This window comes from Oncorhynchus tshawytscha, linkage group LG09 (assembly GCF_018296145.1).
Source record: "Oncorhynchus tshawytscha isolate Ot180627B linkage group LG09, Otsh_v2.0, whole genome shotgun sequence".
Taxonomy (NCBI): Eukaryota; Metazoa; Chordata; class Actinopteri; order Salmoniformes; family Salmonidae; genus Oncorhynchus; species Oncorhynchus tshawytscha.
This window is the reverse complement of record NC_056437.1, coordinates 67,587,795-67,610,612: the sequence shown is the minus strand read 5'-3', so window position 1 is coordinate 67,610,612 and position 22,818 is coordinate 67,587,795. Positions and strand designations below refer to the sequence as shown.

Sequence of the window (22,818 nt, the reverse complement as noted above, 5' to 3'; positions counted from 1 at the left end):
GTTGTTGAATGAAAGAACGTTGAGAAATAAGAATATAGATACTTTTATGTTAGGAATGTGTGCCGTTTGCATGAATAAGAATACCAATGTAGAAAGTTAATCATACGTTGGGTTATTGTTATACACCTCTGTACTGTCTGTTTATGACGTCAAATGTCTTGTGACGTTAAGATAATACTTGACCTATATGTTCATTCATAGGTCTTTGTTGGTTAAAACTGGTTGTTGCATACATTTGTATGAAACAAATCTGGCATGACTTCCTCCCACTCATAACACAAAATGGTTGGTGTGCTTTTTTCAAATGACATTTTGCGATAGTTGGGATGTTAAGCTGAGAGCAAATTTATCAAAGACAGAGCACCTCTGTCAGTTGCTGTGGAAAAAAATGTTTCCAGTTGCAAATACAGTATTTGTCAGTTTGTCTTTCAGGTTTGGTCTTGCTTCAGCGGCCCCTACTGGTATAAGGTAACTGTTGCTCAGTCATGATATATTGTCTTCAGAAAACATTCATACTCATTGACTTCTTCCACATTTTGTGTTACAGCCTCAATTTAAAATCGATGAAATATATATTTTTCTCACCCATCTACAGATAATACCCCAAAGTGAAAACATGTTTAAGAAAATATATTTGATTTTAACTAGGCAAGTCAGTTAAGGACAAGTTCTTATTTACAACGACAGCCTACCGGGGAGCAGTGGACTAACTTCCTTGTTCAGGGGCAGAATGACAGATTTTTTACCTTGTCAGCTTGGAGATTTGATCCAGCAATCATTCGGTTACTGGCTCACCGCTCTAACCACTAGGCTACCTGCTGCCAAGCTGACATAAGACAGAAATATGTCATTGACATAAGTCTTCACACCCCTTAGTCAATAAATGTTAGAATCACTTTTGGCAGCGATTACAGCGTTTGGCTTTCTAGTTAAGTCTCTTAAGAGCTTTGCACACCAGGATTGCACATTATCTGCACATCATTTTTTTAATTCTTCAAGCTCTGTCATGTTGGTTGTTAATCATTGCTAGACAGCCATTTTCAAGTCTTGCCAAAGATTTTCCAAGACAGTTTTAAGTCGACTGTATCTAGGCCACTCAGGAACATTCAATGTTGTCTTGGTAAGCACCACCAGTATACATTTCGCCTTGTTTTTTTAGGTTATTGTTCTGCTGAAAGCTGAATTTGACTGTGTCTTGTGGAAAGCAGACTGAACCAGGATTTCCTCTAGGATTTTGCCTGTGCTTAGCTCTATTCTGTTTCTTTTTTTATCCTAAAAAAAACTCCCTAGTTCTTGCCGATGACAAGCAGACCCATAACATGATGCAGCCACCACCATGCTTGAAGATATGAAGAGTGGTACTTTGCAATGGGTTGTTGGATTTGCCCCAAATATAACACTGTGTATTCAGGACATAAAGTTGATTTCTTTGCCAAATTTTTTGTAGTTTTGCTTTGGTGCATTATTGCAAACAGGATGCATGTTTTGGAATGTTTGTATTCTGTACAAGCTTCTTTTCCTTTGGTCAGTAAGGTTAGTATTGTGGAGTACCTACAATGTTGTTGATCCATCCTCAGTTTTCTCCTATCGCAGCCTCTTAACTGTTTTAAATACAATTTGGATGGTGTATCAATGGTGTAAATAATAACTTCACCATGCTCAGAGGGATTTTCAATGTCTGCTTTTTTAAAAAAAAAAATTTTTTAATGTACCCATCTACCAATAGGTGCCTTTCTTTGCGAGGCATTGGGAAACCTCCCTGGTCTTTGGTTGAATCTGTATTTGAAATTCCCTGTTCGACTGAGGAACCTTACAGATAAGTGTGTGTGTGGATTACAGAGAAGAGGTAGTCGTTCAAAAATCATGTTAAACACTATTATTGTGCACAGTGAGTCCATGCAACTTATGTGACTTGTAAAAAACATTTTACTCATGAAATTATTTAGGCTTGTTGACACGAGACATGTCAGCTTTTCATTTTTACAAAATGGGAAAAAAAGGCTAGGGGTGTGAATACTTTCTCAAGGCACTGTATATCGTCTTCTGTGGTATGTTAGTGTGGATATTGGAGCAAAGGTATGTTCAGTTTAGAGACATTTCCTTTATGGTAGTTGCATTAACTTTACACTTAGACACAGGTGGGTAGGTATTCATTTTGGTGCTCACTGTGTGCATTTAAGGGGGCTGGTCAATCCCACTGACATATAAGATCAACCCACATTGAAAGACAGCCAGGGTTAATCTGGTGTTGACGTCCAACAGACAGACGGGGATTTAAACCAGGTCAGGTAGCAGCTATAACCATCCCATGCCCAGATGTCCAATCACAAGCCTTCGAGAGTGGGCTCCCGAGTGGTGCAAGGCACCACGACAGACACCCTGGTTCAATTCTAGGCTGTATCACAACCAACCGTGATTGGGAGTCCCATAGGGCAGTGCACAATTGGCCCAGCGTAGGTCGTCACTGTAAATAAGATTTTTTTCTTTACTGACTCGCCTAGTTAAAGGTTAAATATAAGTGTTATGCAAATATAAAATATAAATCAGCACCTTGCTCATTTGTGATTGAAAAATATATCTTCCCAATGAACACTTGTCTCACAGGTACGTAGTGTCTATCCTGGTAGGAGTGGAGGGTGTGCGTGGTACAGTAGAGCATTTTTCAAGAAAATCTTTGACATGTTATGGAGATAGTTTAGCATTATGTTTGTAATCAAAAAAGCAGAGTATGCTTGCAATGCTACCACCACAACACAGTGTTCTGAAGTGCTTAATGCTGGGTGTACTGATATTAACGTCTCAATCCGTGATGGGACTAATTATAAAGGATGTTTGTGTGCTCTCTGTAGACCTGACTTAAACTACAAACATTTCTGTGCTGTTGGGGTCATTTTGCCACAAGGTTTGCTACAACTGTTATGAACCACAAAGTAGACATCTACCTTGTGGATTTCAGCCTAGCGACGATATGCTTGCATGTAATGTATGTTTAGTTTTTTTGTTGACGGTTTGATTTAATTTTAGCTATGGAACTGAATGGTACACAGCACTGTATACGCCGAAAAATAAATGTTGCGGCAGATGTTTGGTTGTTTTTGTGTAAATATTGGTAATTTCAAAACATGAGGCTTGCAGGGAAAAATCATATTTGGGTAGGATACAACAGCAACAGGTAGCTGGCAGCCGGAAGAGATGGATATTAAACTAGACGGAGGCTAGTACTTTTCAGTCCTAGCTAGTAGGAAAAGTGGTCAACTAGTCAGTTGTAATATCTTGTCAAGTCAAAGATCACATGGCATAGATTTTAAAACTGGCTAGTCAATCTAGTCTACTAGCCCAGTCACCCAGTGCATAAAATTCAATTCCTAAATCTGTAAGAGTTAAACATGAAACGGGTGGGGTTGAGAAGTTTGGTTAGGTCAATTTCCTTCCCTGTACTGAACACACTTGTATAGCTCCTTTGAGGACACTTACTCTTAAAGGATGTCTGCTGAAGCATACAACTACTACCATAAGCTTTTGAAAAGGAACAAAATGCCAGTTCAACCTGGACAAGAATGACTAGATTTATTTAATATACTTTTTTCAGTGTCATCTTTTTGATACATTTTAGGATCATGAGATGCTGTAGTGCATGACCATTTTATTTAGGCTATAACGGAAGCGTCATGGTCTTGGGGTCAACATACAAAAAGAGTTCAAGTGTACAAGACATTGTTTTACAAAAACAGTTTGATACAACTTCTGTACCCTGGTCAAATTCCCTGGACATCAACATTCTGGTTGATTTAACAAAAACCGAGTTTAATCTACAATGATATGAATTCAGTCTTCTGCTTTCCAAAAACAAGTGGTTGCATTGTCAGATAGTGGTACTGTTGTATCTCCTTTGTTTTCATACAAAACACCAAGCTGAACTGCATACAGCAGCTCATATCAGTTTTGATCTGCAATATTTATTAATCATTCACCAAACTCACATGGTGACTCTTTTTTTAAAAACAGCCAGCCCCCTCTCCCCCCAAAAAAGAAGCAAAATAGGCAAAGACAAGTTTCTTTTTGGGAGTTTTGTTCATTTGTGGTGTGCTTTTCCTCCTATAATTCAGCATGATCTGTGGGGATTTGATAGGTACTAGCTGCACCTTGGTTTGGTAGGACCACTATATTGCTTATACCCATCAAATCCTTTCAGATCTCCACAAGTGGCTAGGGGTTGTTTGTGGTTTCTCCCCTCTACGTGGCTAGAGGTTGTTTGTGGTTTCTCCCCTCTACGTGGCTAGGGGTTGTTTGTGGTTTCTCCCCTCTACGTGGCAGGGGCGAACCCCACACGGTCTGCATCTCTATCAAACACGCTGTAGTAGCGTCCAATGAACACATCTCCCAGGATCCACAACGGTCCAGCCGGAGGGGGGATGTCCATGGCCATGAAGCCTGACAGACAGATTTTCTGACCCATCTGGGACTCCTGCAGCACATAGGAGAGAGAACCGTTGAATGATTCTCAACAGCAGGTATGTCCACAGAATTAAATAATACATTTCAAGATGTATTAAAATGCCTATATGCATGCGAACTGTGATTAACCTTTTAAGTGATGATGACTGAAGTTGTCAAATTTCACAGACTTTCTACTGGCAGGCAGGCCACATTGAACCCTGGTCATGAGGTGCAATTTACCATTATGATATAGTCGTCTCCAGTCAAGTTAAACATCTTCCCTCCCAGGTTGAATGTGATGACGGGGAGAGAGGAAACCTTCTTGCAGTCAATCCAATACTGAGAGGAAGAACAAAATAGAGTGCAAGTAAGTTAAAAAATAACTGCATGTACTTCACAAATCAAAACTTCTGTCACTACAATACATGCAGGATTGAAATCTTTTGTTGGCCATTCAGGAGAACTAAAACAGGAGGTTGGAACTGATAGAATGTACTTATATGCTACAACAGGTAGACATTTAGTCTACAGACTCCTGTACCTACCTCTCCCATCAGTAGAGGCAAGGCTCCGATGGCTTTTTGCAGCGCCCGGACCTCCTCCGCAGGCCCGGTGATGAGGGACGTTCCCGTATCAACAATCGCCTGGCAACCGGCCTTGCACAACGTCAGCTGGTTTCCCACTTCCACACTGCAGAGCACCAATTAGCTGTGATCACTCGAGACTAAATTATCCTTATAACATCTGTGTGCGATTTCTTAATAAATTGGTTCAAGGACATGCATCTGGTGTAATAGAAGCAATTATTGGTACAATGATTGTCTTTATTTAAACGGAGAAAGTTATTTTTCCATTGACTATAAATGGGGGATCCTACTTTCCTTGAACTTCATGGCTTCAATGAGGGGGCAGTTCTCCTCTGGTATAGATATTATAAAAGAGCCTGTGTAGATGAGAACCAAGTTGCTTACCTGCTCATCTCAATCTGCCAATAGGCCTTGCGTGTGACATTGACATAGTGCAGGTCTCCAGTGTAGTACAGTGGGTCCGTGCCTCCCAGCATCAGCTCTCCTCCTACAGCAGCAAATGGATCCCTGAGGAACAGGATATCAAAAGGGGTTACAAGTTCAGTTCAATCTACTATCAGATATGTAAATGTATTGCCTTAACGCCATTGAAGCTAGTAACAAGAATATAAGGTTGTACAAGTTATGAAAATGAATTAACCTGTGGTTTAAGTTCATAGACTTTACCCACAAAAATAAATACATTTTAAAGCTGCAATATGTAACGTTTTGGGTGACCCAACCAAATTCACATAGAAATGTGTGTTATAGATCTGTCACTCATTGAACGCAAGTCTAAGCAGAAGATGTTCTATTTCTATGCTTCCCATTCTTAAGTTTTACTTTCAGTTTTGTACACCAGCTTCAAACAGCTCTAAATACAATATTTTTGGTAAAATGGAAAATATATTTCAGTGGTGTAGATGGTACAATGATTCTCTACACTATAACGTGCTTGTTGTCAAACTGAAATTAGGTGAACTATTTCACTTACTTATTTCCGAGGAAATATGACAGCAAGTGTGATTAAAGAATTTCAGGATAACAGGAGCTAAAAATATCCCAGTTCAAATAAAAATAAACTCCTTTCAGTTGACCTCCAACGGTGAACACAGCGTTTAAAAACAAAATCACAAGTCAAACCACACATTGACCTACGGCCCTCAGTAGGAATGTATTAATAAGGAGAGAAAAAAAATCCCTAAAACCAACCTGCTAATATAGAAGGAAAATATGTTCTGAGGCAACAGCTTGGCAGCCATGGCGGTGTCAAACACAGGGGTTATCTTGTCGACAGATATGGTAGGGTAGCCCATGCCCAGCACCCCGTCAAAGCGTGCCACTGCAAATGTGATGCCAGGTTGCTTCACGGCCTCACCAAACTGTTGACCAGTGACCTGCATGCCAGCCAACTGAGAGAGGGATGGAGTGAAGAACAGGAACTGATGTACAAAGCAGATTGTTCATGAACACAAACCGTGATGTTTACAGACAATACACAGTAAGAAATGGTATGCAGACTATGCTCCACATTCCATCACTTAAAATGGACAATGGTAAAATTCTGTGGATTTGTCCACTTAAATGAGAGGAATGCAAATGAACAGCGTGCGCGCGCACACACACACACACACACGTCCACTTACAGAGACAGTGTCCCCACTGATGAACCCAGACAAGCTGCCTCTGCCATACTGGATGGAGAATTTGGTGCCATTCTGAACGTACGTGCTCGACTTCTTGGAGTTATAACGATGGTGGAGCCCTAAGCAGAGGTGTACATAAAGTTGACAACTGTCTCAGGTTGGATAAATGGCACTCATTTTCATACAAAACAAACATGGCCCTCATGCATGCTGTACTGGAAGTCATATTCATCGTTTTAAGGCGGCTAAAGCATGGATGAGCAAAAAAAATAAAACGTTTATGCAACTTTAGCACCCATCTCATGACTATATGATAAAGGGAGAGTCAGTTGTACAACTGAAATGTGTCTTCCGCATTTAACCCAACCCCTCTGAATCAGATCGGTCTTAAATCGACATCCATAGGAGACTCAGCAGATAGTATAACCATATGTTATGAGTGAAGTGCATCGCCACGGGAAGTAATTTGGGGCAGGGGGTGCAAAACAATGCCTGCGCTGAATACCTATATTGTCCGCTAATACAGGAAGTGAAGACCCAGTGCACTACTGTAAAACAAAATAATTGTATTTCAGTGTTTACTAGCATTTGTCGAGTCTGATAATTCTCTACATTTGATATAGGTTTTCCAGTTTCTTGTAATACTTTGCAAATGCAACTTGTTTCTGTGGAAACTGAAATGATCTATTCATTCCTTTTACATGTTAGTAGATGCTCTTATGCAGAGGAACTTATAGTGAGTGCATACATTTTCATATTGGTCCACCGTGGGAATCAAACCCACAACCCTAGCATTGCAAGAGCCATGCTCAATCAACTCAGCCGTGTCACAAACCACTTGATGTCTCAATGTACTCAAATACCGTATTGTGCATTTGTGATGGAAAGTCCACAGATACAAACCTAGATGACCAGCCAATGTACAATACAGTAATGTTCATTTACATTAAGTTTGTAAGGATAGTAATTAATATTGCACAAAAAGTGGTTGTTTTCCATGTTATTTGATCAATAACTTTCTTTTCTTTTTTTTTTAATTGATGGATGTTTTGGGTCTTTGCCAATAACTTTGCACCTTTTGATGTAAAATGTTTAAGGAGAGGGTTTTGTTTTTTCTGGATTCCATTAGAATGATCGCAGAGAAAGGGACAGGGCAACAACTCATACAATTCCAACTATTGAACACCACACGATACTGTTCTTAATTATACAACTACCTTTGACAAAGCTGAGATGCTGAAGAAAATGTTTTGCCCTCATGCAGAGATCTGTTGACCTACTCTGCATCAAACAAAGACACGGCGGTTAGAACCAAAAACCTCAAATTTGGACTCAGACCAAAAGGACAGATTTCCCTCGGACTAATATCCATGGCTCGTGTTTCTTGGCCCAAGCAAGTCTCTCATTATTGGGGTCCTTAAGTGGTTTCTTTGCAGCAATTCTACCATTAAGGCCTGATTCACACAGTCTCCTCTGAACAGTTGGATGTCGTGATGTGTCTGTTACTTGAACTCTTAAGCATTTATTTGGGCTGCAATCTGAGGTACAGTTAACTCTAATGAACTTATCCTCTGCAGCAGAGGTCACTCTGCGTCTTCCTTTCCTGTGCCAGTCCTCATGAGAGCCAGTTTCATCATAGCACGCAAAGGTTTTTGCGACTACATTTTTTTCCAACGGATTGACTGACCTTCATGTCTTAAAGTAATGATGGACTGTCATTTCTCTTTGCTTATTTTAGCTGTTCTTGCCATAATATGGACTTGATCTTTTACCAAATAGGGCTATATTCTGTATACCACCCCTACCTTGTCACAACACAACTGATTGACTCAAATGCATGAAGGAAAGAAATTCCACAAATGTACTTTTAACAAGGCACACCTGTTAATTGAAATGCATTTTAGGCGACTACCTCATTAAGCTGGCTGAGAGAATGCCAAGAGTGTGCAAAGCTGTCATCAAATAAGATTTTAATGTTTAACACTTTTTTGGCTACTACATGATTCCATGTGTTATTTCATAGTTGATGTCTTCTACAATGTAGAAAATAATACAAAATAAAACATTCTGGAATGAGTTGGTGTCCAAACTGATGACTTGTACTGTATATACACTGAACAAATATATACATGCAACATGTAAAGTGTTGGTCCCATGTTTTATGACCTGAAATAAAGAGATCCCATACGCTCAAAAAGTTTGATTTTGGGCACAAATTTGTTTACATCCCTGTTAGTGAGCATTTCTCCTTTGCCAAGATTATCCATCCACCTGACAAGTGGCATATAAAGAAGCTTTGTGTACTGGGGACAATAAATGCCACTAAAATCTGCAGTTGTGTCAAGTTGAGGGAGCGTGCAAATTGACACACTGACTGCAGGAATGAATGTTAATTTCTCTACCATAAGCCACCTCCAACGTCCTTTTAGAGAATTTGGCAGTACGTCCAAATCGGCTTAACACATACCACGTGTAAACATTCCAGCCCAGGACCTCCACATCCGGTTTCTTCACCTGCGGGACCGTGTGAGACCAGCCACCCGGACAACTGATGAAACGGAATTTTCACAAAGAATTTGTGCACAAATTGTCAGAAACAGTCTCTGGGAAGATCTGTGTGCTCGCCGTCCTCACAAGGGTCTTGACCTGACTGCAGTTCGGCATCGTAACAGACTTCAGTGGGCAAATGTTCACCTTCGATGGCCACTGGCATGCTGGAGAAGTGTGCTCTTCACAGACGAATGCCAGTTTCAACTGTACCGAGCAGATGGCAGATAGTGTGTTCGGCATTGTGCGGGTGAGTGGTTTGCGGGTGTCAACGTTGTGACCAGAGTGCCCCATGGTGGCAGTGGGGTTATGGTCTGGGCAGGCATAAGCTACAGAACAAACACAATTGCATTTTATCGAAGGCAGTTTGAATGCACAGTATACTGTGACGAGATCCTGAAGCCCATTGCCGTGCCATTCATCCACCTCCATCACTTTATGTTTCAGCATGATCATGCACGGCCCCATGTCACAAGGATCTGTTCACAATTCCTGGAAGTTGAAAATATCCCAGTTTTTCCATGGCCTGCATACTCAGACATGTCACCCATTGAGCATGTTTGGGATGTTCTGGATCGACATACATGACAGTGTGTTCCAGTTCCCGCCAACATCTTCGCACACCCATTGAAGAGTGGGACAATGTGCCAAAATCAATAGCCTGATCAACTCGATGCGAAGGAGATGTTTGCACGAGGCAAATTGTGGTCACAACAGATACTGACTGGTTTTCTGATCCACACCCTTACCTTTAAGGTATCTGTGACCAACAGATGCATATCTATAATCCAAGTGATGTGAAATCCATAGATTTGAGCCAAATTATTTCATTTCAATTGACTTCTTTCCTTATATGAACTGTAACTAAAATTGTAGAAATTGTTGCATCTTTTTTTTTTTGCACCCCCTGCACCCCTACTTCCCGTGGCTATGGTGAAGTGCAGCAAAGGCAATAATAGACCGACTCACAGCATGCAACATCCAGGAAGGAGCAGTGAATGGAGGGAACCCACAGGTTGGAGGAGCCGGTGTCAAACAGCACAGTAAAGTCCTGGGGTGGTGTGCCTATGCTGATCACCCCATAGTACTGAGCCTGTAGAGAGATTTGACATAAACACCACATTCATACGATAAATAGGCATAAGTCTATACTACAGTTCTCTTTTCCTAACTCTTGTGGAGATACTGAATGTGCAAGCTTTATTAAACCAAATAAATAAATTACACACACATCTCATAACCTTCAATCTGGGCCACGATTAGCAGATTGGGCATGTTATGAAGGGTAAGGGTTGGAACAAAAGCCTGCACACCCAACTCCTGGAGAACCCTGGCTTTACTTGTTGTTTCAGTCAACCTAGAACAAGCAAGAGTTAAACAAGGCCTAGTGACAATATCCACTTACATCCATGAAGTTAGTGAGTCTCTCAACTGGCACTTTCGGGCTCTGAGTGGTTGCTGGTAAGGGTGTTGGTGTGTCAGCTCCTGCACCACCAACGGTCTTGGCCATGTCCTGGAGTTGTTCAAAACTCATCCCATTGTCGTTCATTAGGCGGCGCATACTGCGCGTCTTGTGGAGGGGAATTCTAAGGGATCATTGATATGATAACGAAGAGAGATACATTAGTTTCTGTCGTAATTTGTTTAACAAATAATTCAGAACTCGTGCGCTCTAACGTACTTCCTGTTTTATACTGATGTTCCCATACATTTACGAGCAGCTTGGTTCTATTTTACAACTTAATTGCTTCGTTATTATGTACAATCTATGTTAACTTCAATTCAAACTTTAGGAGATCGATGTCATGAACATGCCAGCGTTATGGAAACGTTCTGTGGGTGTACCAAAATTCGAACAACATGTGCCTAAACAAACATGCATGTAAAATTGGCAATAATAATTGCCTACCTATTCTATACTCGTCACGGGATGGCGAAAGAATAATTACTTGCGTTAACCAAACAACTGACGAAAATATGTTACCTTATAATAGCAGCGCTGTGCGATATCAACAGCGCGACGGTTATAGACAATATTTTAAGACACTTCATATTCTGTCTTTGATAACTCATCATCCAGTTGTTTTTTCTTTCACTTTAGACAATCTTGTCTGGCCAAACCGTCCGTCCACAGAAGACCGAGCACTATCAAATCTACGCACTAAACCCAGTTATATCAGTATGCCTTTCGGTCGTTTCCGTACACACTCGCTTTTCTTCACTCGGTCCAATCCTGATTGGAGAGAGCACATACATTAGACGGTCTTATTGGCTTGAATAATGTCCATCGTTTTAAATTGGTCACTGCAAGCAGGTATCATTTGGACGTCTAGAATTCACCTTTCTTTCTTTCTTTAACACTACACAGTTGATTTAAATTATAAAAAATTGGTGATTATTTAAATCAGGTGAGTAGTTCTAGGGCAAAAAACAAAACGTTCACCACTTTGGGTACCTATTGTGGGGAACCACGGATAGTACGGGTCATTTTAAATCAGACACCCTACTGCGCACTTGACAAGTCGCTGTCGCAGGATCACGAGAGATGGAGAATGATCTGTTTGCGGCCCGCTATTCGGGGCGTTACTGCATCTGCAGGAACTCCTCTTAAAGATCGACTGCCTTTAAAAAGCAACGAATCTCTTTCAAAAAACCTTATGGACATCGATATGAGTCGTAAAAAGTTATTCTAGTGTCAACATTTACTAGAAAGTGTAAATAGGATAATTTTGGTCATAAAATCAGTCTCTCTAAAACTGAGGTTGGATCATCCGTGTGTCACAACTGGTAAATGAAGGTTGGGTTTTGAAGATGTCAATTTTCCCACTAACATAATAACAATATATATTTTTTTAATTTGTAAAGAATAAATTAAATACATATTTTTTAATCCAAAACACAAAACACAAACAGCAATCAAAGCAACAAGTGTCGCCAGATCCAGAGGACATGAGAACAGAATTAGCAGAGGTCCTTGAAAGCTTTTCTGAACAGCCCGGTCTTGAGCTGTGCCTTAAAGGAGGACAGAGATTCTGCAGCCCTAATAGTGTCTGGAAGTGCGTTCCACAGCTGTGGAATAGCGCAACTGAAAACCGTCACCCATAGTTTTAGTCTGCTGCGGGGAGACGAACCTGGAGGAGCGAAGGGTGTGTGTGGGGCAGGAGGGTAGAATGAGGTCAGACAGGTACTTTGGTCCAGAGTTGTGGATAGCTTGGTAGGTGTGAACCAGGATTTTGTAGTCGATTTGTGAGCATATGGGGAGCCAGTGGAGGTTGAACAGCACTGGAGTAATGTGCTTGCGGTGTGGGTGAGGACATGTGCATCACAGTTCTGGACATATTGTAGCCTGTTTAGGCACTTGGCAGATGCGCCAACAAAAAGGGCATTACAATAGTCCAGACGGGATGAAATAAAGGCGTGGATGAGTTGCTCAAGCTTCCACGTCTACAGTGTCTCATAAGGGACAAATATCATTAACCAAACATGAAATGATCAGGAGACCCGGTCCGTGTGCTTATGGATAATTCCTATTTCCTTTCATCTCAGCAATGCCAAAACGAGGAAATTAATAGTTTTGTAATTTTTCTAGCTGAAAACCAAAACGAAAATCAGGTATCAACTTATTTGATATTTTATGGTATCCAAATTCGGCATTGGGCATTGAGAAACATTAAACATTTATCAAGGGAAGACAGGGAAGACATCCTCCTCCCTCATGTGGTACCCTTCCTGCAGGCTCATCCTGACATGACCCTCCAACATGACAATGCCACCAGCCATACTGCTCGTTCTGTGTGTGATTTCCTGCAAGACAGGGATGTCAGTGTTCTGCTATGGCCAGCGAAGAGCCCGGATCTCAATCCCATTGAGCACATCTGGGACCTGTTGGATCGGAAGGTGAGGGCTAGAGCCATTCCCCCCAGAAATGTCCGGGAACTTGCAGGTGCCTTGGTGGAAGAGTGGGGTAACATCTCACAGCAAGAACGGGCAAATCTGGTGCAGTCCATGAGGAGGAGATGCACTGCAGTACTTAATGCAGCTGGTGGCCACACCAGATACTGACTGTTACTTGGATTTTGACCCTCTTTTGTTCAGGGACACATTATTCAATTTCTGTTAGTCACATGTCTGTGGAACTTGTTCAGTTTATGAGGCCAAGTGCATCTGTGCTCTCTGTTCAGTGTGCTCTCTGCTTAGCAGTGGTCTCTGCTCAGTTTGGCAGCTGCGTGAGTGGGAGAGGGAGATGCTTGTGTGCTTCGCGGTTCACCGGATCTTTTTTCTGTCGTTTTCTTGAAGATCACTCCACGACACACGATGCCGCACTGTTGTTCAGCAGCAGATGATGCCCTGTCAGCCACTGTCATACCCACTCTCCATCACTCACCGCTATCATCAAATGTACTCATGCTAGCCACAAGTTCTGTCTGAGCTGAATTCTCATGAAACACAAATACAGGGATGAGTTTCTCTTTCATACAAACTTTGAGAAATAACGAGGAGCGTCCACAATGTGTTTTGTGCGGGGAAGTGCTTAACGTTAGTAATGAGTCTCTCAAAACCAACAAATTAGTCAAACGACACGTCCTGACCAAACAGACAGCATGATGGTAAACCCAGGGAGTTTTTTCAGAACAGGGCAGAATGCTTCAGGAAACAGTGCTTCGACAGTAGAAAAGTAAGTCAGCTAGCAAGGCATTGTTGTACTTTTATAACAGGCGATGGATGATAAGCAGAAATAAGGGAGTACTAACTCTCATAGTAGTAGATGTGAGTTTCGCTTTCAAACAATCCTGTGGCCTTGTAAGTTACACAGCCTCCTGAATGGAAGGTTTTATTTATTAGCGGCATACTGATGGTGCAAACCTTAGTAACAGTACAGATGAAGATGAAAGATTATCAGGCCTACTGTACATCTTACTGTAGAAATTATTGTTGAAAACTAGTCTACGTTGGAACTGTTGCTGTTAAAATACAAGTAATAATTTGTTTTCTTAACTGGAATAAACTGATTGATGCAAGATGCTTTTTGAGGCAAACACTCACACAGTTCTGGGTTGCTCATCTACAGCAGGAAGCGGCCTCCTGCCTGACTGGGAAACAGTAGATGTTCTGATCCAGTTTGGTACCACATACCTATGCGAGTCAGGGTTCTCAACTCTGACATACTTAAAGAACAAGTGCAGAAACGACCTCATTGCTGAGGATGACCTCAATGTTGCACTGTCAAAAACTGAGCCCAGAATAGACAAGCTTGTTAAAAACTTCAACCAGCCACACACCTCTCATTAGGACTGTGTGTGTATTACCTGGTCTACATCTGTCTGATGTGTTCAATCAGTTTGTTCCAGTTCAGAATTAAAATTATTTATTGTATTTAACAGCAACAGTTCCAACCTAGACAGATATGTAAGAGTGTTTTTAATGGTGGAAAATAAACATGAATATATATTTAATTGAATATTTAATTTAATTGTTATTTGTTTTTGTCTATTTTGCATTTGCTTTCGGCATAAGAGCAATGAAACCGATGTACCGATATTTACATATAGTTGCATATTTTCCTAAGCTTGGGTCCCAGGAAAACACAACATTTCTAACTTGGGTCCCAGGCGAAAAAGTTTAAGAACCCCTGCATTAGAAGCTAAGATAACAAACAGAGACAAGCCATTCTCCTTTGTTTACAGCGGAAATCCCTCGCTTTGGGTGACGGAAGCACCGCCTTTGCTGTAATCCCATATGATTTCAGTTATCAGGGGTAAATCACCTCTTGTGATAGAATCTACACTTTTTTCTCACATCTGTAACAACTGGTTACACTTTATAATATCCAACCAATCTTAACTGATTGGGTGTCCTTGTCTCATTTGATTTAACAAGGAAGTAAAATTTCCAAACAAACATTTTTACCAGTTTGATCTTTCAGATAAGGACCTCAGCAGCGATGCAAACCCAAACTATGCCATAAGCGAAAAAACGGCAGAAGTTGAGATAAACATCCTCCAAAATAAACCATCAGGTGCAGGCCTTGTAAAGGTTCTCTCCAGTTTAGCCCTGAAGTATGGGCGCCAGCAGAGATTGACATTGGTCCAGTACCACAGTAGAGACCCCAAAAAAGGATACTGCTAGCCGAGGAACTGCGCTTGAGAACGGAACAATTAAAAGAAATGGCAAAAACGTATGATGACGAACGAGCACAAACTCTTGAACAAAATCGTCTTCTACAGGAAACACTCAATTTAGCCAAAAAATAAATAGGACGAAATCCACACCAAACTAGATACATCTGCAGACGAAAGGCGATCAGTTAATGAACACAATAACCAAGTTGGATGACAAAACTCCTATGCAGCAGAATACCACCCTTAGATACCACCTGGAGGAACTCCAGAACAGTCATGCGCTACAGCGTGACTAACCAACAACGCAACCAAGCTCGCAACCGGAGCTCGGTACACAAACGAGTGGAGACGACAGAAGGTTTCAGACCTTACCTCTCTCAGGTGTCCCTCAGTCTTTTCCTCTTGGCCATCCGGCACAGAGTAATATGGCGCCTCCACACCAACAAAGCCAAAGCTGGGCTTCTCCTATTGGCCTTTCGGCCCAAAATTTCCCACAGGATGAAGTCAACCCTCTCCACGCACTTGACATGGAACGCCTTGACAAAATCGGCAAAAACGTCCGCACCTTTGACCCCGTTCCAGGGAAGCCAAACGACACAGATGTTCTTAGCAGACATAGAGGACGCCTTGGATGGCTACCCTAACGCTACGGGTACTGACAGGCTTTACCTGTTGAAGCGAATTTCGAATAGACATGTGACAAGGTTAATCTGTCTACAACAGCAACACGTGCAAAACGACTCTGTGACACTTGCCACGGCTTTGAAAATAGAATTCAGTGGTTCTGCGACTCGCAAACACGGCAGCTTGCTGACTAACACTGTCAAACAAGCTCGGATTGAACACCCAAAAGCATTCTATCATGGGCTTCGTTCAGCTTACTTTGGCCTACTCACTGAAATAGGAATGGAAGAGCTATTACCATTCAAACAACATTTTTCTGTCAATCTTGTATCCCAACTTCATTAACTACTTGTGCCTTACAGTCCACATTGGTTTGCCAATCTCAGAACTCAGAGAGTTTGCAAGCAAAGCTTTTGAGACATAAAAAGTGAGCCGCCCTAAGAGCCCTGACATCTCGGTTTTCAATATTGAACAGGAGCACTAACTCCAGTTAGAAGGTGATTTATCAGGGATATGAGTGTTGAGAGATGACTGCACAACAACAGTATCTACCACAAAACCAATAACCACCGCGGTCCAAATAACTATAAAGAACGTCGCCAGCGAAACGACTACTGCTACTAACAACCTGAACGCTACGTTCCTGCACCCACCCCCCCACACAAAGTGTCAGGGCACAAGGGTAACAAAGGGTTCAATGATGATCAAAAACGTAGACCTATACTCTCTAGAATATCTGTTAAGAGAAGTACAAAAGCTTCAAGAATTTGAGAAAGAGGAAAAAATTAAGTCACCATGACTAGTCATGGAATTGCCTGAGAACAGGTCCGACGAAATTAACACCATTAGCGAGGACGTAAACTATCAAATGACCCCTGCTCTCACTCAAAACCCTATCCAGGGCCCACTCGATCAAGAAACAAGCCCTTGGGCTTTGACTATAGACTCAGATACAAATATTGTGACGCACAAGGTAAACAACATCGCAATAGCCAATTCCACTCAAACTCCGATGAGTCAATCTGTTTTCACCATGAACACAAATGACACATCACGCCGTTGCCAACAATCAATCCACTTTGTGGGGAATGTGACCACAGAGTGCAACTCCGAGGGTCGCTGCCTGGAAACAGTCCTGGAGGACTGCTTAAGCTGTGATGTGCTAATTGATTCGGGCTCAGCAATATCGCTCATCTCTCAAACATTGTTCAATGATCTCAAAAGGGCTTTGAACCCAGCCAAATGTTGGTTAAAAATGGAACGATGCGACACTAAACTTAGAGGTTTCACTCAGACTACCTCTCCTCTCACAATGGGACTCATGCTGAAACTACACTTCCAAGACGTATAGCTTGTTCACCCTGTGTATGTTACCAGCCTCGACACTGAACACCTGCTACTCGGAGCAGACTTGATGGATCGTTTGATCCCACTAATGGATTGGGAAAACAACCAAGTATTGTCACAAGTAACTGTGCCGTCTCCATTTATCACACTGTCTTCTCCTAATGCTGGCTGTAACACAGTCACCAACAAGGAGTATCTGTCGACAGGACCCCTTGGGAAAAAGACGTTTCGACACCTCTTGGTGCAGAATTTGACTCAAGCAGATATTACAAAATCTTGTCACATTCAAATCAGCAAACCTAATAGACTCTTATTTTCATGATTACGAACCAGCAGTCTCTGTGAGTGAGCCACTTCCCTCCTCCTTGGAGTCATGCGATGTTGCGGCTAAGATGAACTTCTCTTGTCCTTCAGGTCACGACAGCCACTGAGCGTTTTGAAGCACAAGCACCAGGTTGAAAGGTTACAGCCAATCTACTAACTACGCAGCTACTGACAACTCGTACAAAGGACACAAACTTCTCGTTAGGGGGGGGCTACATGCAACACTGTATGAGGCCGTCTGATCAGGAAACAAGTTGTAAACTTCCCCACGAAAACAGAGAGGAGCGGACAAGCCCTTCAACGAGGTTAACCTTAGAATACATCTGAGTTACCGCAGTGGTCGTAAAAGAAGTCCAGTGGACTTTCCACCTCCCCCCAAAAAATGGCAACAATAATCACTTCTTGCCATGTGCAGTCTCAACTATAATGCAACTAGTAAAATGCTCTAATCATGTGTTCCGGTACGATAACATTTTGGGATAAATTGGTAGGGTAGCTGGCCCCCTTTGGTACCAGTACCAATGCCAGCAACAGTCAGTCCAGCCACAGTCCAGAAGAAGGTTAGAGACCTAGGAATTTGAATTGCCCTTGATAACAGCGACCAATGAGGTAGTAGTCGCTCAGATTGCAACACGGTGAAGAGAATTTCCAAAACAGTCTTCTGTTGGTTAACACACATGCCGCTAATAAATAAAACCTTCCATTCAGGAGGAAAGTTATTAGAAGTCATGAACCATGATCAAACCGCGTACGACTGGCTCGGTGCTTATAGAGTACTTCCGTTGTGAGGTTAGCTCCTCCGTGGATAACATAGCTATGAAATAGACTCCTTCATACCTATCGCCACTACAATGGTGTAAGACACATTGACTTGTAGTAAAACCACTACAGGTCCCCATGGCATATGGCTTGAGGTCGGCACCGATTCTTACTGACACATGGTCATTGACATGGAAATTAAATAATGACATCAGACTCACTCTACCCAGGTTGCAGCCTACCAGGATACTTGGTTTTCTTGCCCTTGGCATGTGTACTTGTGCAAGCAGAAAACACACATGCACAACAAAACATTTAATCAGGATTTATACTAGGATCACTTAAGAGTCTGAGCAAAATACCAGTCTTGGTAAAGTTGAAAATAGACCCTGAAGCCCTTTTGACTCTACAGCTACATTAATCACCAGTTCCTCTCCAGAGGTTCATAGATCATCCCTGTAGACTGTCCGAAGCTAGTGCCTTATAGCTGTAGACTTATCATGTAGTTATCAACTTAGGATAGTGCCCAAAGCAACATACCACTAAGTAGGATCATCCTAGATATGACATTAGACTAAATGTCATGATAGAGTCATTTAGTCAAGACCGTGGACATATGTAGAATAGAGTCCAATTAGATTATTAAGGTGTGGTAACTATATTTTGTATATCATTTTGTTCGTGTTTTTATTATTTTTGTTTCTTCTTCTTTTTGACACATAGGAAGTGATACTGTCACAAACAAGTTCCCCAAACGACCACCAGTTAGTGCCACAACGCCGCTCATTTGGGAAGTGTAATGAGTGTTATTTTTGGGTAATTCGCTTAACATGTAAAATATATACAATAATACGGTAAGATGCTTTTCAAATTATAGCATACAAACATAAAGAAATAAAACATTGTACTAAATATAACCCATCCAATTAGTGAATATCATAGATAAGTTAAAACTGTTTAATATGAACAGCGTGAAATAATGCAGAAAATGCTAAATAATCTATTCCACTCAGTAGTGGCTACTGTATTATTCCTTATTACGTTATACAGTTTATTCCACAATTGGTTTTGGGACATTGTGGGGAACAAAGCCCCATGCTCTAAAAACAATTACAATAATCACCAAACCATTTTTTTATGAGATTGTGAAACCCCTAAAACACATTTCCTACACATTTTTAATATTCAAACAAAACCCTTTGTAACATACCCTTTGTATAACATTTGCCGTATCATACTAAATACTAAAGGTAGAGTGGAATTCCACTCTGCATAAAATGTATGAGAAGTTTATTAATTCAGGAGTTAAATTCACACTCTGCTATAAAATATGTAGCAAAACATTCTAGCACTCAAAACCACACCCCCATCATTATCATATTTCTAGGCATGCTTTATTGCAGGTATATTTTTAGAATTGTTCATTTCAATATGTGTTTTTTCATGCACATTGATTGATTATTCTAATTCTGATAAATACACTATATACAAAAGTATGTGGACAGCCCTTCAAATTAGTGGATTTGTCTATTTAGGGTGTATTAAATCGAGCACACAGCCATGCAGTCTCCGTAGACAAATATTGGCAGTGGAATGACCTTACTGAAGAGCTTAGTGACTTTCAACGTGGCACAGTCATAGCATGCCACCTTTCCAATAAGTCAGTTCATCAAATTTTTGCCCTGCTAGAGGAGTTGGAGTGGTGTAAAGTTTGCTGCCATTGGACTCTGGAGCAGTGGAAACATGGTTTCTGGAGTGATGAATCACGCTTCACTGTCTGGCATTCCAACAGACGAATCTGGGTTTAGCGGATGCCAGGAGAATGCTACCTGCCCAAATGCATAGTGTAAAGTTTGGTGGATGAGGAATAATGGTCTGGGACTGTTTCTCATGGATCGGGCTAGGCTCCTTATTTCCAGTGAAGGGAAATCCTAAAATTACAGCATACAATGACATTCTAGACGTTTCTGTGCTTCCAACTTTGTGGCAACAGTTTGGGGAAGACCCTTTACTGTTTCAGCACGACAATGACCCCGAGCACAAAGCGAGGTCCATACAGAGATGGTTTGTCGAGGTCGGTGTGGAAGAACTTGACTGGTCTGTACAGAGCCCTGACCTCATCCCCATCGAACACCTTTGGGATGAATTGGAACGCCGACTGCAAGACAGTTTTAAATCGCTCAACATCAGCGCCCGACCTCACTAATACTCTTGTGGCTGAATGGAAGCAAGTCCCTGCAGCAATGTTCCAACATCTAGTGGAAAGCCTTCCCAGAAGAGTGGAGGCTGTTATAGCAGCAAATGGAGGACCAACTCCTTATTAATGATCATGATTTTGCAATTAGATGTTCGACGAGCAGGTTTCCACATACTCTTGGTTATGTAGTGTAGATAAATAACATACAGAATACGTAATCTCAGCAGAACATTTAGCAGCATTGCTTTTAACTTCAACCTCTGACACCCTCTGGTGGCATTTTTTAAATTAGGCATTATATTGTATACTACCCTCTAAGTAATATTTGGTTTCAAAACTGTAAGTCCTAAAACACATGCTTAGTACTGTTAGAAAGTTAAGAACTGTGGGATTCTGAAAAAGGTATGTGTGTACTACAGAGCCTGAGATACAGCAGGGGAGGGTACCCCCAATTGTCCCCATGATAGGGAGAGATTTGAAAGGTTTCAAATAAAAAAACTATGAAATAACACACATGGAATCATGTAGTAACCAAAAAAAGTGTTAAATACATTTTGAGATTCTGCAAAGTAGCCACCCTTTGCCTTGATGACAGCTTTGCACACTCTTGGCATTCTCTCAACCAGCTTCATGAGGTACTCACCTGGAAAGCATTTCAATTAACAGTTGTGCCTTGTTAATTTGTGGAATTTCTTTCCTTTATGCGTTTGAGTCAATCATTTGTGTTGTGACACGGTAGGGGTGGAATACAGAAGATAGCCCTATTTGGCAAAAGGCTTTTAGAACATTTCCCACATTTATTTCAAATAAAAACCTGAAATACGACATTTACATAAGTATTCAGTCCTTTTACTCAGTACTTTGTTGAAAGACCTTTGGCAGCGATTACAGCCTCGAGTCTTCTTGAGGATGATGCTACAAGCTTGGCACACCTGTATTTGGGGTGTTTCTCCCATTCTTCTCTGCAGATCCTCTCAAGCTCTGTCAGGTTGGAGGGGGAGAGTCGCTGCACAGCTATTTTCAGGTCTCTCTAGAGATGTTAGATCAGTTTCAAGTCCGGGCTCTGGCTGGGCCTCTCAAGGACATTCAGAGACTAGCCCCGAAGCCACTCCTGTGGGCTTTGGTTCGTTGTCCTGTTGGAAGGTGAACCTTCACCCCGGTCTGAGGTCCTGAGCACTCTGGAGTAGATTTTCATCATGGATCTCTCTGTACTTTGCTCCGTTCATTTTTCCCTCGATCCTGACTAGTCTCCCAGTCCCTGGCGCTGGAAAACATCCCCACAGCATGATGCTGCCACCACCATGCTTCACCGTAGGAATGGCATTCAGGCCAAAAAGTTCAATCTTGGTTTCGTCAGACCAGAAAATCTTGTGTCTCATGGTCAGAGAGTCTTTTGTGTGCCTTTTGGCAAACTCCAAGCAGGCTGTCATGTGCCTTTTACTGAGGAGTTGCTTCCGTCTGGCCACTCTGCCATAAAGGCCTAATTGTTGGAGTGCTGTAGAGATGGTTGTCCTTCTGAAAGGTTCTCCCATCTCCACAGAGGAACTCTAGAGCTGTGTCAGAGTGGCCATCGGGTTCCTGGTCCCCTCCCTGACCAAGGCCTTTCTCCCCCAATTGCTCAGTTTGGCCGGATGGCCAGCTCTAGGAAGAGTCTTGGTGGTTCCAAACTTCTTCCATTTAAGAATGATGGAGGCCACTGTGTTCTTGGGGACCTTCAATGCTGCAGACTTTTGTTGGTACACTTCCCCAGATCTGTGCCTTGACACAATCCTGTCTAAGATATCTACGGACAATTCCTTAGACCTCATGGCTTGGTTTTTGCCCTGACATGCACTGTCAACTGTGGGACCTTGTATTGACAGGTGTGTGCCTTTCCAAATTATGTCCAATCAATTGAATTTACAACAGGTGGTCTCCAATCAAGTTGTAGAAACATCTCAAGGATGATCAATGGCAACAGGATGCACCTGAGCTCAATAATTTTGAGTCTCATAGCAAAGAGTCTGAATACTTATGAAAAAAAAACATTTGGGTTTTTAATTTTTAATACATTTGCAAAGATGTATAAAAACCTGTTTTGACTTTGTCATTATGGGCTATTGTGTGTAGACTGATGAGTCATTTAAAAATATATATTTTAGAATCAGGCTGTAACGTAACAAACTGTGGAAAAAGTAAATGCGTCTGAAAACTTTCCGGATCCACTGCATCCATTGATGCAAATACATCAGCTGTCTGATTTTCAGTTTGTT

The 22,818-nt window shown here is 41.6% G+C and overlaps 1 protein-coding gene across 1 annotated transcript; it reads right to left on the bottom strand.

The window, feature by feature from the left end:
- Positions 1–3,544: 3,544 nt before the first annotated feature.
- Positions 3,545–11,765, bottom strand: LOC112258482 (cathepsin D). Its single transcript, XM_024432877.2, has 9 exons — positions 11,181–11,765; positions 10,602–10,782; positions 10,166–10,289; positions 6,650–6,768; positions 6,216–6,415; positions 5,409–5,531; positions 4,983–5,127; positions 4,678–4,776; positions 3,545–4,465 (listed from the first exon to the last, which is right to left on the bottom strand). Exons 1-9 carry the CDS (start codon positions 11,270–11,272, stop codon positions 4,304–4,306), a joined length of 1,245 nt encoding a protein of 414 aa, XP_024288645.1. The 5' UTR covers positions 11,273–11,765; the 3' UTR covers positions 3,545–4,303.
- Positions 11,766–22,818: the final 11,053 nt, after the last annotated feature.

Excerpts from the sequence above, each read along its gene's own strand:
- LOC112258482 (XM_024432877.2), bottom strand. The coding sequence starts at position 11,272 with ATGATGAGTTATCAAAGACAGAATATGAAGTGTCTTAAAATATTGTCT. Across the intron at positions 10,783-11,180 it reads CACAGCGCTGCTATTATAAG|AATTCCCCTCCACAAGACGC; the intron begins GTAACATATTTT and ends ATGATCCCTTAG. Across the intron at positions 5,532-6,215 it reads TTTTCCTTCTATATTAGCAG|GGATCCATTTGCTGCTGTAG; the intron begins GTTGGTTTTAGG and ends CCTGTTCCTCAG.